The 13787-nt window shown below is 35.9% G+C and overlaps 1 protein-coding gene across 3 annotated transcripts in view; it reads left to right on the top strand.

Moving 5' to 3' along the window:
* Positions 1-8350, top strand: part of LOC103151256 (guanine nucleotide-binding protein G(I)/G(S)/G(T) subunit beta-1) — a 30387-nt gene extending 22037 nt beyond the window's left edge. For all 3 annotated transcript variants that reach the window (XM_007571212.2, XM_016681296.1, XM_016681297.1), the window contains exons 6-11: positions 631-793; positions 2480-2546; positions 3179-3380; positions 4264-4480; positions 7093-7208; positions 8059-8350. In XM_007571212.2, coding sequence (XP_007571274.1) covers positions 631-793; positions 2480-2546; positions 3179-3380; positions 4264-4480; positions 7093-7199 — 756 coding nt within the window. In that variant the 3' untranslated portion in view covers positions 7200-7208; positions 8059-8350. The remainder of the gene's footprint in view (positions 1-630; positions 794-2479; positions 2547-3178; positions 3381-4263; positions 4481-7092; positions 7209-8058) is intronic.
* Positions 8351-13787: the final 5437 nt, after the last annotated feature.

Raw genomic sequence — 13787 nt, 5'->3', positions numbered from 1 at the left:
GCAATTCTGATTACTTTATTTGTGAATAATCATCTCAAAATATTCTCAAATAGAAAAGGTTTACAGTCTGTTGTCTGTTACAAGCAGCTAATTAGATGTAATTCCTAAACAAAGTAAATTAAAGACTTTATTTAAAGAAATAAAACAAGTCAGGTGAGCATTCCTGTCTGAAGAAATTAGCAGTTTTTATTCAGCAAATTAAAAAAAGAATCGTATGTCAAAAATATTAACATGAGAAAAACTTTAAATCATAAGTTTTAATCATTTTAAAAGTTTTTAAAAATATCCTTTAGGATATGTTTTAGACCAATGCTATAAATTGAAAGTGGAGTATTTAAAAAGGGATTTTAATCGGGATAAAATGTTTGTTTGCTAAGGTTAAATATTTTCTACCTCTTCATCAAAGCACATGCTATGGAAAAACCTCCAAAATATGAACTAACTTCCACATTTCGAAGGAATGTTATTTAAATTGACAAAGTACTATGCATATTGTGTTTGTGCCAATGAAGTGTTTTGTATGGAGGGCTTTGCGCCCTTGAAAGGTTAATTTTGCAGACTGAATTCTCTCTCACTCTTCCATCTGTCGCTGCAAACTATCTAATATTAAATCGTTCTGCTCTCCTCCAGGTCCATGCCATCCCGCTGCGCTCCTCCTGGGTGATGACGTGCGCTTATGCCCCTTCTGGGAACTACGTTGCCTGTGGTGGCCTGGACAATATCTGCTCCATCTACAACCTGAAGACCCGTGAAGGAAATGTGCGCGTCAGCCGTGAGCTGGCCGGACACACAGGTAGGCGGGACTTTTGGGTTACCTCGATTCTGGTTTGTCCATCGGTTTGTTGACAATTTTGGTGAGTCACTCAGATTTGTCGAGAAAGTATATGTTAAAAAGAAACACAGGTATGTTTAAGTCATGATTCTTGTCATGTTGGTTTTCCAAATGATATAAAAACTCAGTCCACTTGAAGTCAGAGGTTCTAAAGCCTTAAAAAAAATATAAAAAAGAAACTTGTCACTGATATTATTGAGCAAAATGATTATTCGTAAGTATTCAACAACTATTGAAACAATGTTTAACTCCATATTGCAGATTTATATGTTTTGGGTTTTAATTAACTGATATTCTGCTTTCAAATTTTTGTCACGTGCATTATCATGTCAATAGCAAGTTGCTTGGTCTTGTTCCTCTAGTTACTGTGAATTAACATTAGGATAAAAACTTCATGACTTCATTTTGTCTAAACAAGTCAGTGATTGCTGAATTTCCAGGAGCTTAACATTTGACACCGCTTTGGTGCAAGACTGAATACATCAAACAGTAAATAGTCAGTTTTGTCTCACAGGACTTTATATTACTTACAAGTTTCTTCCTTCTCGTATAGTGAAATTTAAGGTTTGAAAGTTCCTACCCAGTCTTAACAGATCTAAAAATTCCATTCATTTTCCAAGTATGGAACAAAGCTAATCAGAGTAAATCAAATCATTTAAGCTTCTTTCCCATTTCTACTGCCTATAAAATCAAAATCAAAGTGTTTGAAAAGTGAGGGAAATTTTACTTTTTTCCACTTGTCATTGAACAATCTGCAATCTGCCTCATTAATCTTGAGTTTCAATCCAACTCATTGAGTTACTGACAGCACCAGGAAATGAAACCTCAAAAATCAGAACTCGCTGCCTTCTGTGGACTTTACTATTTTAAACTGGCGGTTCTTCAACAGGGCCTAGTTTAGATTCCAGACAAAGCTCTGAGAAATTTCCTAAAAACTTGCAAACAAAAGTAAATGAAAAATAACAAAATATGCCTTAAAGAATCTGTATTTATTATTGCAAAATAGAGTCTAGTTTAGGTTAAAATATCCAACTCTGCCAAATCAGAAGCCAGCTCCAGCATTGTATTGCTACATGTTGAAGAAGCATGCAGATAAAACCCAATGTTCTGTACTTGAAAATCAAGTCTGCAGAAGTAAAGAATCTGTTGGAACCTCGTTGTTTTTTTTATCATCATTCTAAGCATTGCGATCACTGGGCCTAAAAGGTGTCGGTCCGATCTTTTTCATATGGGTTGGTGGTTAAACCTCGTATCATCGCAGACAAATGAAAGTGTTGAGCACTTAAGCAAGGAGCATTCATCTGATCAGTGTCACATGACGCAGGAAGTGTGTCAGCACTTTAGTTCCAGTTCCTTCACTACAGGGAGGGGTGAATGCACTCTGCCAGCTAGTATTGGATGAATTATGGAAGCAAGTCATGAACCAGGAGATGCCCCAGAGTGTTTTTTTGTTTGTTTTGTGGAGAATTAGTCGATTCATCTCCCCTCCCTCCCACATGCAGCTCACATAGCCTCCTCTGTGGGTGTGATGAGTATTTGAAGTCAGGTCCCTTCTTCTACACAAAGAAAAATAATATGCAGTCCTTATGACTTATAAGTTGAGAATACATGTTACATCGGTTAATCTGCGGGTTTGATTTTGTTCAGGTTACTTGTCCTGCTGTCGCTTCCTGGATGACAACCAGATTGTCACGAGCTCTGGAGACACCACCTGGTGAGTTGGCATATTGCAGCAACTACATTTCTGGACAAAATCAGTGTAAATGCAAACCTTAAGTTATGTTTCATCACTATTTGAACATTGTAAATCACTTATTCTTCCTTTAGTGTCAATCTGCGGTTGGGCGGTACATTTATTTTCTTAATAAATCACATTTTTGCTTTTGGAGATTTAATCATTTGGATATTGTAGTTTTTTTTTCACCAATGTATTCCTTGGGTTTTCATAGTTGAGTGATGGAAAACTACCATCTTGTTTGACCTGATCCTGTTAGTATCCAATCACCGAAATCAGTTTGGTCCAAATTCAGAATGCAGTTGTGTTCACATCTGGGTCCAACTAGATATAGTTACATTAGCTGCAAATTGTAATACAATACAGCCAAGTCACATTCAATGGTAACTGGTGAAAGCATTCTTTAGATGACTATCGACAATAATACTTTAAACATATGCATTAGATTTGGATTTCATAAAATTCAGTCACTTCCCAAATATTGGGTTTGTTTTGGTTAAAAAAAAAAACAGTTTATATGCAATCATTGCTAATTTCTTATTTTGAAGAGAACTTTTGAAAGTATTTTTACGCTGTTTTTTTTTTTTTTTTCTTCTTCTTCTTCTTTGCAGTGCTCTGTGGGACATTGAAACTGGTCAGCAGACCACTACGTTTGCTGGTCACACCGGTGATGTGATGAGCCTCTCGCTGTCGCCGGACAGCAGACTGTTTGTGTCTGGAGCCTGTGATGCCTCAGCCAAGCTCTGGGACATCAGAGAAGGAATGTGCCGACAGACCTTCACTGGCCACGAGTCAGACATCAATGCCATCTGTGTACGAAAAACACACACAAACCTCACATATACAGATCTGACCAGGGTTACCTGTATGTCAACGCCCTTTTATTTGGACTGAAAAGCTAGTTTGCTTGTCAGAGCGTGCAGTGATGATTGGATTGTTACGTACCATCTGGGCGTCATTTCCTATCTGCCAGTAGACTCTTATTTTGACCATAAAAGTAATGTTTTTTTTTTTTTTCTTTCTCATCGTTTACCGTTGGGGAATGTAGTTATTTTGACACTAATAATATCTACTAGCAGGTGTTTGTTTCGATCACAGAAAATTATGTGAAACCTATTATAGACGGCAGAAAATCTCATCTGTAGATTATGTTAAACATAAATTGCTGATTAAAATGTTTCTCTTTTTTAATTTGCCATTTGAAAATGATTTGCGCCACACTGTCAGAATTTGCCTTTTGGTGGGATACGTTTTCATCTCCTGTTAAATGCAGTGTAAATGCATGGGGGGTAATAATGGCCCCAGAAAGCTACCCCGGTTCCTGGAAGAGGTTGCTGTTGTGAAAACATGCCTTCTCATCATCTCCATAGCTTTCAGAAAATACTTGACTAGCGAGAAAAACTAATTTATGTTCATGTTTTTTAGTTTATGGGTGCAGAATTAAAAACAAGGAGACAAATTGAAGCAACATGTCCTGCTGTGCATTGGAGTAACCTGGGGAAAAATGGCTCCTTTAAAAATAATTACATTAAGTTTATTCTGCATATTGAATGATTAAAATAAACTGTACTCTCTGAGTATAGTTTATGTCATAAATATCAACAAAAGATTATCTGCAGAGAAATAAACATGAAAAATATATTTTTATTTTGTTTTACAAAGGGATACGAATACTTAGTTTCCTTTCCTTTTGCAGTTCTTCCCCAATGGCAACGCCTTTGCCACGGGCTCAGACGACGCTACCTGCCGGCTGTTTGACCTGCGTGCCGACCAGGAGCTGATGGTTTACTCACATGACAACATCATCTGCGGCATCACCTCCGTAGCATTCTCCAAGAGTGGCCGCTTGCTGCTGGCTGGCTACGACGACTTCAACTGCAACGTCTGGGACACTTTGAAGGGCGACCGCGCAGGTGAGCCATGCTGGAAAAGACGCTCTGAACTGAAACGATACGCGGCGGCAGAACTCGACCTCCACCGCCTCTGGAAGGTCCTAAAACCACCCAGACTTAACTTTACGACTCCAGATGTCATAAATGCACCGAGATATTCTGTAGTTGATCTTGGAAAAATATCAAGTTGTTTTTAATCAGCATTTTTTTTTTTATTACATTTTGTGACTTCCAAAGCGTTTTTGTTTTTTAACATTCTAGCCTTTTTTTTTTTCTTGACGTCTAAGATGCACTTTAATTCAAAAGGTAATTTCACTTCCTGTTTGGTCAGATAACATTTAGATTGAACTTGACCTGTGGTTGTTCAACTGTTACATTTTGCTTTGAGTTCAGTAGTAAATTTTCATCAGTGCTTTTTAGTAGTGTACTTTCTATTCCTTATTTAACAGGTTCAAAAGTTAGAGATTTCAAATAAAGTTGAGCACTAGGTTATAGGCCCAGTATCTATTTTGGAGCTTTCAGGCTCCAAAGACTGAAAGCTAATTTTAGCAATGAGCCATTTGCTCATTGGTGGAACTGGACTCAAACACTACTCCATTCAAGGAGGTTATAGGTTAATATCTTAGACTGAAATATTGTAAAACCGCCAAGAGAAACGCCTAAAAGTTTTAGTCTGAGTAATGAAAAATGTTAAGAAATTCTGGTGAAATCTGACAAACGTGAGCAGGAAATTTACAGATTAGTTGGTGAAGACATTTCCATAAAACTTTCCTCATCCCGCTCCATGCAGCCTGTTTTAGAAAATGCCAGTGGTTTGTCATGATGGGAATACCTTAGCTTTCCACTGTTATATCTGGAAAGTCTCACAGCTCATTGTTCAGCCACTTGTCAGCATGTCCAAACAAAGCTATGAAGTGCTATTCAGAGAGAAAAATGGCTCCGCCAGCCTTTTATAGGCACTGACTGTCCCATTATTAAAACACAGCCAGTGTCAGACGCCCCCGAGGGTGAGCTGCCCGGCTTCATGGCTGCAGTTTAAGATGACCAGGTGGAAATTTAAGGATCAGTCCTTTATTTAGCGTGTTAGAGGTACAGATTCATGTAGGTGTTTAGCTGTTCTCCTTTTGAAATACAACAGATACTCCTAACATAATCACAGGTTGCTGCGTGACGGCTGCGTACTTACGGGAAAAACTTGCATCATTTGTGTGTTTATCAGAAGCAGAGGGTTTTTACCTCTGAGCAATATTGTAGTTAAGGCTGCTTGTGATGTCAGAATAAAAGTTTTTGGTACAAATCAAAAAGGAGACATAAAACATTAGCATTTTTCTTTAGTAAAATGTAGGTTTTTAAGAGTTTAGGCTTGTTCCTTATCACATAAACATCACATAGGCCTTCCAGAACTGAAATGGATCGAATGCAGTAAACCGTCTAGACCCTTGTTTTTTTTTGTTTTTTGTTTTTTTTATCAAGTCTTATAGTTTATCTTTGTATTTCTTTAGGCTAAAAGTCCATCCTTATTTCATATTTAGGTTCTTTTCAGTTGTGTTGTAATAAGTGTCACACACTTGTTTGGTCCAGCATTTACAACACAGTTGTTTTGTAAGCAGCCTTTATTCAACGGAAGTCCTTCAATATGACAAATCTTTTACACAACATATGGAAATGAGTCTGAGCAATCATTTACTGGATTCAGCTGAATTTCATGTAAACATATGGGAGTGCGTGCTGCCTGCTAACTTGCATACAGCAAACTAAATAGTTATCTTTAGTAGGCGAGGCCTGTTTTTTTTTTCCCCAAACATATTTAGTTATTCAAGAAATAAAATGTTTTGTATTTTATGTGGCATGATTTATACATTTTGACTGTAAATGTTTTAAAGGAGTTAAATTGCATATGTTCCCATTTCAGTCTTTGTATAAATTTATTTTTCGGTTGTGACAACAAGAATAACCAGCTTGAGCGTTGAAATGTGGATATTCGCTGCACTGAAAGATATCTTTCTTCAAATCCAAGCATTTTTCCGTCTGCTGGTTGGTGAAGAAATATAAATAACTGACTTCATCTCTAATTATTATTAATGCACCTGTACTTGAACTTGTCTGCATTTTTTGGTCTTATATTTAAAAAAATCAATTTCACTAATCGACTGAAACGATTTACTTCTGCAGTCCTACATTTTTTTCTTTTTTGTTTCCTCATTTATGCCAATAATTTGTTGTTTGGTTTAGAACAGGAAGTCTGAGTCGAACAATGCAGCTGGTTTTACTTGGAGTCCTTAGATCAGATTTTCAGTGTCAAAACTTCCACTGTTTGGTTTTTGATATCATTGTAACTGTATAGGATTAACATTATTATTAGTAGTAGTAGTGTGGGTTGGATGTTTTGAGTGCAAAGAAGGTTTGCAAAACATGGGGAAAGTGTTGTTTATCATTAAAAATGATTCTCAGCATGATTTTTTTTCTCCAATCAATTTTATGTTGAGTTACTGGATTCTGAACCCAGAATCTGGATCTGATTCTGCTCTCTGGTTTCTAACCTTTAACCTTTTAACATTTTTACATGCTTTCTAGATTTAGAAAGGGTGTTTGCCTCATGTTTTAGTAAAATCTTGTGTTTTCTCTGTCTGAAGGTGTCCTGGCCGGTCATGACAACCGGGTGAGCTGCTTGGGTGTGACCGACGACGGCATGGCAGTGGCAACAGGGTCCTGGGACAGCTTCCTCAAGATCTGGAACTAGAGTCTGCAGGTGAGTTCACTGCTCTCTCTGAATTCATCAAAGGAAATCATATATAGAGCGCCAGTCAGAAGGTCAGCATCTGAATTTCATCTTAGTTTTGGGCTTTTGATGATGCATTTGAATCTTTTGTTGTCTTACTGTACGGCGACGTGATTGATGTGTTTGAGATTATTGTCCCAGTTAAATCCAGCTTTTAAAAATCTGGCTGTTCAGTTGGTAATAATTAAGTGATGGTCCCAGTTTTTTCACCCTCTTTGTGCAGTGAAACAAAGCAGGCCGCCGCCACCACCATGCTTAACAGTTGTTGAAGTCGTAGATTTTCAAACCTCACTTTAACGCCAAATACTTGAAACAAAAAACGAACTTTTCAGTAAGATATCAGCGCTTGTTTCAAGTCAATGATTCCTTATTACGTTTTCATCAACATTGAGGAATCATTGACTTAAAACAAGCCTGTTAGTTTAGTGTTATTTCTAGTGTACAAATCAGACTAAAGATAAGATTTTGTTCTTACAGTGTAGCAGTTGTGTGTATATTGAAATTCTTTATTTAAGATTCACTATTGTTTGTTGGAAAAATGTTACAAAAGCATAAAATCTCGGTTAATCAGCTTAACCCTTCAGCATAAATTTCTGAAGGGTATTTGCTGCCTTCTGGATGTTGGGAGTGAAAGTGCAACATGTTGGACAGTCTTCTCATCTTGTAATTTTCATTTACGATTTGTGAAAATTGATAATTATACAAGCTTAATAATGAAATGTTTTTGCAATAAAAACAATTCTGATCTATTTGATCATTTTAACTTTGTCCATGTGTGTAATAATGTTTGTAACCCGTTCCTCCTTGTCTTTTTCTCCAGATGGCATCCGGACTCCAAAGTCGAGTGCAAGACCATTCCAACATCACAATGTTCATTTTTATTGCATATCCAATCTTTTTTGAAAAACAAAAAACAAAAAAAAAACAAGACAAAACACCATAATACTGACTCCAAACACCCCCCAAAAACTATCAAGGGCAAAAATTCTCTCCTTCTCTCTCCTTCTCATTTAAAAGAGCACAATTGTCTGTCACACATTCAGCTTAAGAAAAAAGAAAAAGGAAAAAAAAAGAAGAAAGAAAGAAAAACACCCCCCACCCTCATCCCCCCCATAAAAAGAAAAGCTTGAGGAATTTAGTGATTTCAAAGTGGGCTGCTGGGGAACAATATCTCCCAACAAGTATGGTAGTAAATGAAAAATCCGGAAAACCCCGTCCACTGCTCCACCACACGGCAAGCGTGTCCTGCATCCTCATTATGCACAGGTCTGAGTGAAGGTTATTACGTGACAGTGATCTAACTCTTCATAGCGGTTTTTTTTTTTTTTTTTTTTTTTTTTTTTTTTTGACCATGTTTGGTTTCTGTTCCTCTGTTCATTATTATCCTTTTTTTTTTCTTTTTTTTTTTTGGAAGAGAGGTAGATCAGCGAACTCAGTTTAATGTTTAAAACGAGGATCAAAGCTTTGTTTTATTTCTTAGTCTTTACACGTTTTTAGAGAATGTTGTTTTTAGGCGGAGAAGCAAACCAACCTCCAGACGGTGCCATCGTTAAGTCCAGCTTTACCCCACTGGAGAACAAAAGTGAGAGAATTCAGCTTCAACAGGGAGTCCTCAAGCCACATCTCACCCTTCTGTATATTTAGCTCCATGATACTTTAATGTTTTTTTTTTTCGCTTTTTTTTTCTCTCTATTTTTCCAGTGTAGTCCACAGATCTTTGTTTGCACAAAAATTAAACGTTGCATATATAGGATAATGTCTAAAGAAAAAAAAAAAAACGTTAACTAACCAAGCACATGCTGTTTATGATAATGAATGCTTGTTTTTAAAATGTAATAAAAAGGAAAAAAAATGACAAAAAACAAAACATTTTAACCATTCTTACACCTTTCTGTCTGGCAACAGTGTAGAATAATTAAATGAAGATTAACCCATCAGATCATAATCCACCCTGCCCCCCCTTCTCTTTCTTTTTTCTTTTTTTGTTTTTTCTTTCCTTTCTTTCCTCTCCTCTTTTAGTTTAGTTTAGTTCTCCCTGGTTCGTGTTGCCCGTGGTCGGGACCGGTGATGTGATTCGGTTGTGTAGGGACGACTTCCTCTTTTAGCCTGGTTGCAATCCGGACGTTTCTTTTTAACAGAGGTGCCCATTCCGGGCTTGGAAATGCAGTTACTACTCTGTGAATGACATGTTGTATAAATCAATGTTTGAAAATAATGATATTGAAACTTTTTAAGTTAAAAACGAGAAAAAAAAAAGATTTTGGATGTCTGCCATGGGTGGGTTATCTCTTAGAATCGCATGCTGTAGAATTGCTTAAAAAGGTGCATATGGAATTAAGTCCTTTTGATGTTTTTCTTTAAGAAAATAACCTGTTGAATATATCAATACAATGGTATTTATATTTTTCTTTCTATTTTTCTTTTTCTTTTTTTTTGTTTTGTTTTTTTGCTACTCTGTGCATACATGATTCAACTGAAATGTCAAAGCTATGCACTTGAGAAGCAAGCCCTGCAACATAAACGGTTACTCGGTCCATTCTTGGGAGGGATTCCACAAATTTTAGAAGTACCATAAATGCTTAAAATGTACACACGCACACACACACACACACACACACACATTCATTCACCTAAACACGGACAGTCCAAACGGAACAAATAAATTTTTCATTCCTTCTGTAGCAAAACAAAATTCCATTTACAGAAACATTTTATAACTTTTTTGTTTTGTTTTGTTTTGACCTTCTATAGAAAATGAGAGAAAAAAAGTCTTGCAGCATTTGAATGGCAGAACTTTCTGTTGTTCCCTTCTCCTTGTAAACAATACGCTTTTTCTTTAGCAGTAGTAACTTTATTTTCCGATCTGTTTTTTTTTTTTTTTTTTTTTTTTTTTTTCTCTCTGCGACATTCTGTACAAAAAAAATGTGCTGTAATTGTGCGTTAGGCCTGGAGTTGGCAAAAAATAAAACAAATAAAAAATATTAAAAATTAATTAAATTCCTTTTTCCTTTTCTCTTTCTCCATCAAATAACTGTAGAGCTCTGCACCCGTTCCCCACTGCCCCTCCCTTTCACCTTTTGTATTTAATTTTAAAGTCAGTCAGTGTACAACCGAAAGCTGGATGCAAGATAGAAACTATATTAAAATGTACTGTTATTTAAGATGTAATAAAAAGCAGTTTGAGATGACCTACTGTGTTGAGTGTGATTCACTTAGAGCGATTCCCACTGAAGCTAGAATGTTGCAGACTGTTTGGTTTCCTTGTAATTATGTTTAAGTCAAATAAAACTATTTCTTATCCACTGTTGAATCAGCCTGGCTCTTCTATGCGGTTTTTCTTTTCTGAATGTCTTCTGAACATCGGCTCACATCAGTACTCCTTTAACTTCATGTTGCTATTATGAGGTTCTTTCTTGGTTTCCAGGTATTTGACGTTGTAAAGACCACCAGTTATTCACTGAGAAAACTGCTGGGTCAGAGATGCTCCAACAAGCGTTTTTTAATGTTTGCACAAAATCATTTTGGAGAGAAATGTGCTCTTTTTTTTGTTTTGCTGCCCCCTACTGGACAAATGGATCAACATATCTTATTGTATGCAGCACTACAATATTTTAAATTTCATATTTTTTTTACCTTGGTCATTTCAATGTTCTTCCTCTTGGTATTATGCGATAGAAATGATCGAACTTTTATGAAAAAGTTAATGTGCTCTTTTTTTTTTTTGTTTTGCTGACCCCTACTGGACAAATGGATCAATTTATCTTATTGTATGCAGCACTACAATATTTTAAATTTCATATTTTTTTTTACCTTTGTCATTTCAATGTTCTTGCTCTTGGTATTATGCAATAGAAATGATCAAACTTTTATGAAAAAGTTAATTGATTCCATTAATGCCAAGGGGAAATTAAATGTAATTCTTAATATCCAAGGTTCTTCATAGAGTTATTGATGCTGGTAGCTATGGGCAAGAAAGGATCTTCTCTAGCAGTCTGTGATTCAGCGGTTCTGAAGAAGCCTCTGACTTCTATATATCAATCAAAATTTGTGTGTGCATGGTCAGAAAATGCAATGTGCTAAAATTGTATAATTTTTCCAAGAACACACAGACTGACCTAAATGGAGAAACATTTTATGGAATGATGAAAATGTTTTTAGTCCAGGGCCAGGGTTCTGAAATCCAGTCCTCAGGTTCAGGTGTTGTACAGCTTTTTGATGCTACCATGATTCAATATGCCTGACTCAAATGGCTTCTTCAGTTAGCAGCACAGATTTCTACAGTCATGATAATGACCTAATTCTTTACACTCAGGTGTGTTGAAGCGGAGACTGATCTAAAAGTTGCAGGAAACCGAGAAACGGTTTGAAATGGAGCTGAACACATTCTGGTCCACGCGCTACCAGTTGGTGGCGTTAATGCACTAATGTTTGACGACTGTCAAAAGATATCAGCGAAGAAGAGGAATTAGCATTCTTCAACTTTCTCGGCCCCCTTTAACTCTTTATGACAGCCTTTCTATTTAAGAAGACCAACGGACAGTTTGTTTTTATTGTATTTGCTGAATTATGACATTTTTGCAGTTGATTGTAATTGCTTCTGCAAATTTCATCATAAAAACATTCAGCACAGTATTCACACTGAATTTTCCCAGGAAATGCTTTTTTTCCCCTGGTCTTTAAAGAACATTCTCTAAATTTTAGTGAATATAACGAGTAAATTTCATCAGTAGCACACAATACAGAATGCATGATTGTCTGTTTTTATGCTTTAGCTTTGCAAATGAAGACACGTGTGCTGCAGGTACACCTATACCTACGCTGCCTGTGACTGCTGGGGACAGGAACTAGCCCTGCTGCATGAATAAACTGCTTTAGAAAGGAAATGGATGAATGGATCTTAAGAGTGATTGGCGCATGACATTTTGGAAGATCTAAAGAGTATTTATTTTGTCCACATGTTACAGTCTTGATCCTAATTCTTCTCTATAGATTCTCCCAACTTGGGACAGGTTGGGAGAATCTGGCATCAGTAGCCAGTCACTCTTAGGTCTTCCAGGGAGGGTTAGTTGAATTTTAGTGCAGGTTTCAGCTGAGTCGCTCAAGAATGATATGACACTGATATTGAAGCCACTCCTTTGTTATCTTGGCTGACGTATTATCCTCAGAGGTCAAGCAGCTGTTGATAATTGTACAAAGGTAATGTTGTACAACCTCAACAGCATGTCCGCTGTTTAAAAATTGAAGGACATGTTGGGTAAGTCACAGAGGGAACTTCAACTTGTTCCAAACTTCTTCCATTTCTAAGGTGAACTTACCTCCTCAATCAGGAGGTACCTAGCTCTAAATATTTAAATATATTATTTTGATTCTTTTCAAACAAATTTTAATAAAATTCCACAGTTATGGAGTATTGTGTGTGGAATGAATTTTAGAGCTAAGAATTAATGTCATCCAATTTGGATTAAGGCTGGGATTGAACCTCAGCGTGGCCAGATAAATTTAACCTAACTTTCTCTTTTTGTCAAATAAAATTGTTTTACCTGTGTTGTTTATTTTATGCATTTATATGTTTTTAATTTTGTGAAAGACCTGTATAGCATCATGTGTTTATTCAACTTTATTAATTTAACCAGAAAACAAATGCACTCCAATAAGGGTAGCACTGCTTCAATCTATTTTTACTGCAATAAAAGCAAAAAGTAGTCTTCAAAGAAAGCAGTGATAGAAAAAATGCATTTCATAAAAAAGCTACTTGAGTAACTCATAATAACATCTGATTTAATATTTTAAAAAAATTTAATTTTACATTTTAAATCATTTTAAAACATAAAGTTGTGTACGTATTCAGGAATTTTAAAAAAACAAATGAATAAAAAGATTAACACAGATAAATATTGGGTTAGAAAATAAATTCAAGCTCAAGAAGCACTTTTCAAAAGAAAAAATTAAATAAAGCCTATGAAATTAATATTTACAGTAGGTAAATGTTAGATAAAGTACATCTAGTGTTTATGTTCACTTAATCTCCAAGAACAAAGCTTGTGTATGAGGTGTCACTTTAACTTAAACTGTAAGTGTGAGTCTGCATCTTTGCTATAACCTGTTTGTTCTTCATTAAATGAAGTTACTCACAGCAGGGCGAGTAGCGAGAGATTTTATTTGGGTAAAAAGCAGTGCTTCATAATTGCTCAAGAAAAAGTATGGTGCAGTAAAACTACTAAAAGTACATTTTCCCCAAACATTCACTCAAATAAATATAACTGAGTAAATGTAATTAGTTATTATCCACCTCTAAGTTGAACATATGCTGAAAAAAGATAATTTGTCCGGTCTTTTAACTTTTGTTTCCCCCCACCTGTGATTATAATTACCTTTCTTGTGCCTTATTTTTATTTATTTATTTTTACTATTTTATTAATAGTGATAATACATTGCATTAATATTGGTTGTGACTTTTTCAAAATAGTATTATTTCTTCTTTTCGTGCAAATATCGTTTTACTCCTTTATCTGGACAAGGCGAGGAACTTGCTATTTAACGTCACCAGTT

The sequence above is a fragment of the Poecilia formosa genome, unplaced genomic scaffold (assembly GCF_000485575.1).
Source record: "Poecilia formosa unplaced genomic scaffold, Poecilia_formosa-5.1.2 Scaffold276, whole genome shotgun sequence".
Taxonomy (NCBI): domain Eukaryota; kingdom Metazoa; phylum Chordata; class Actinopteri; order Cyprinodontiformes; family Poeciliidae; genus Poecilia; species Poecilia formosa.
The sequence above is the reverse complement of the archived record's forward strand: the minus strand, read 5'-3'. Positions and strand labels throughout refer to the sequence as shown.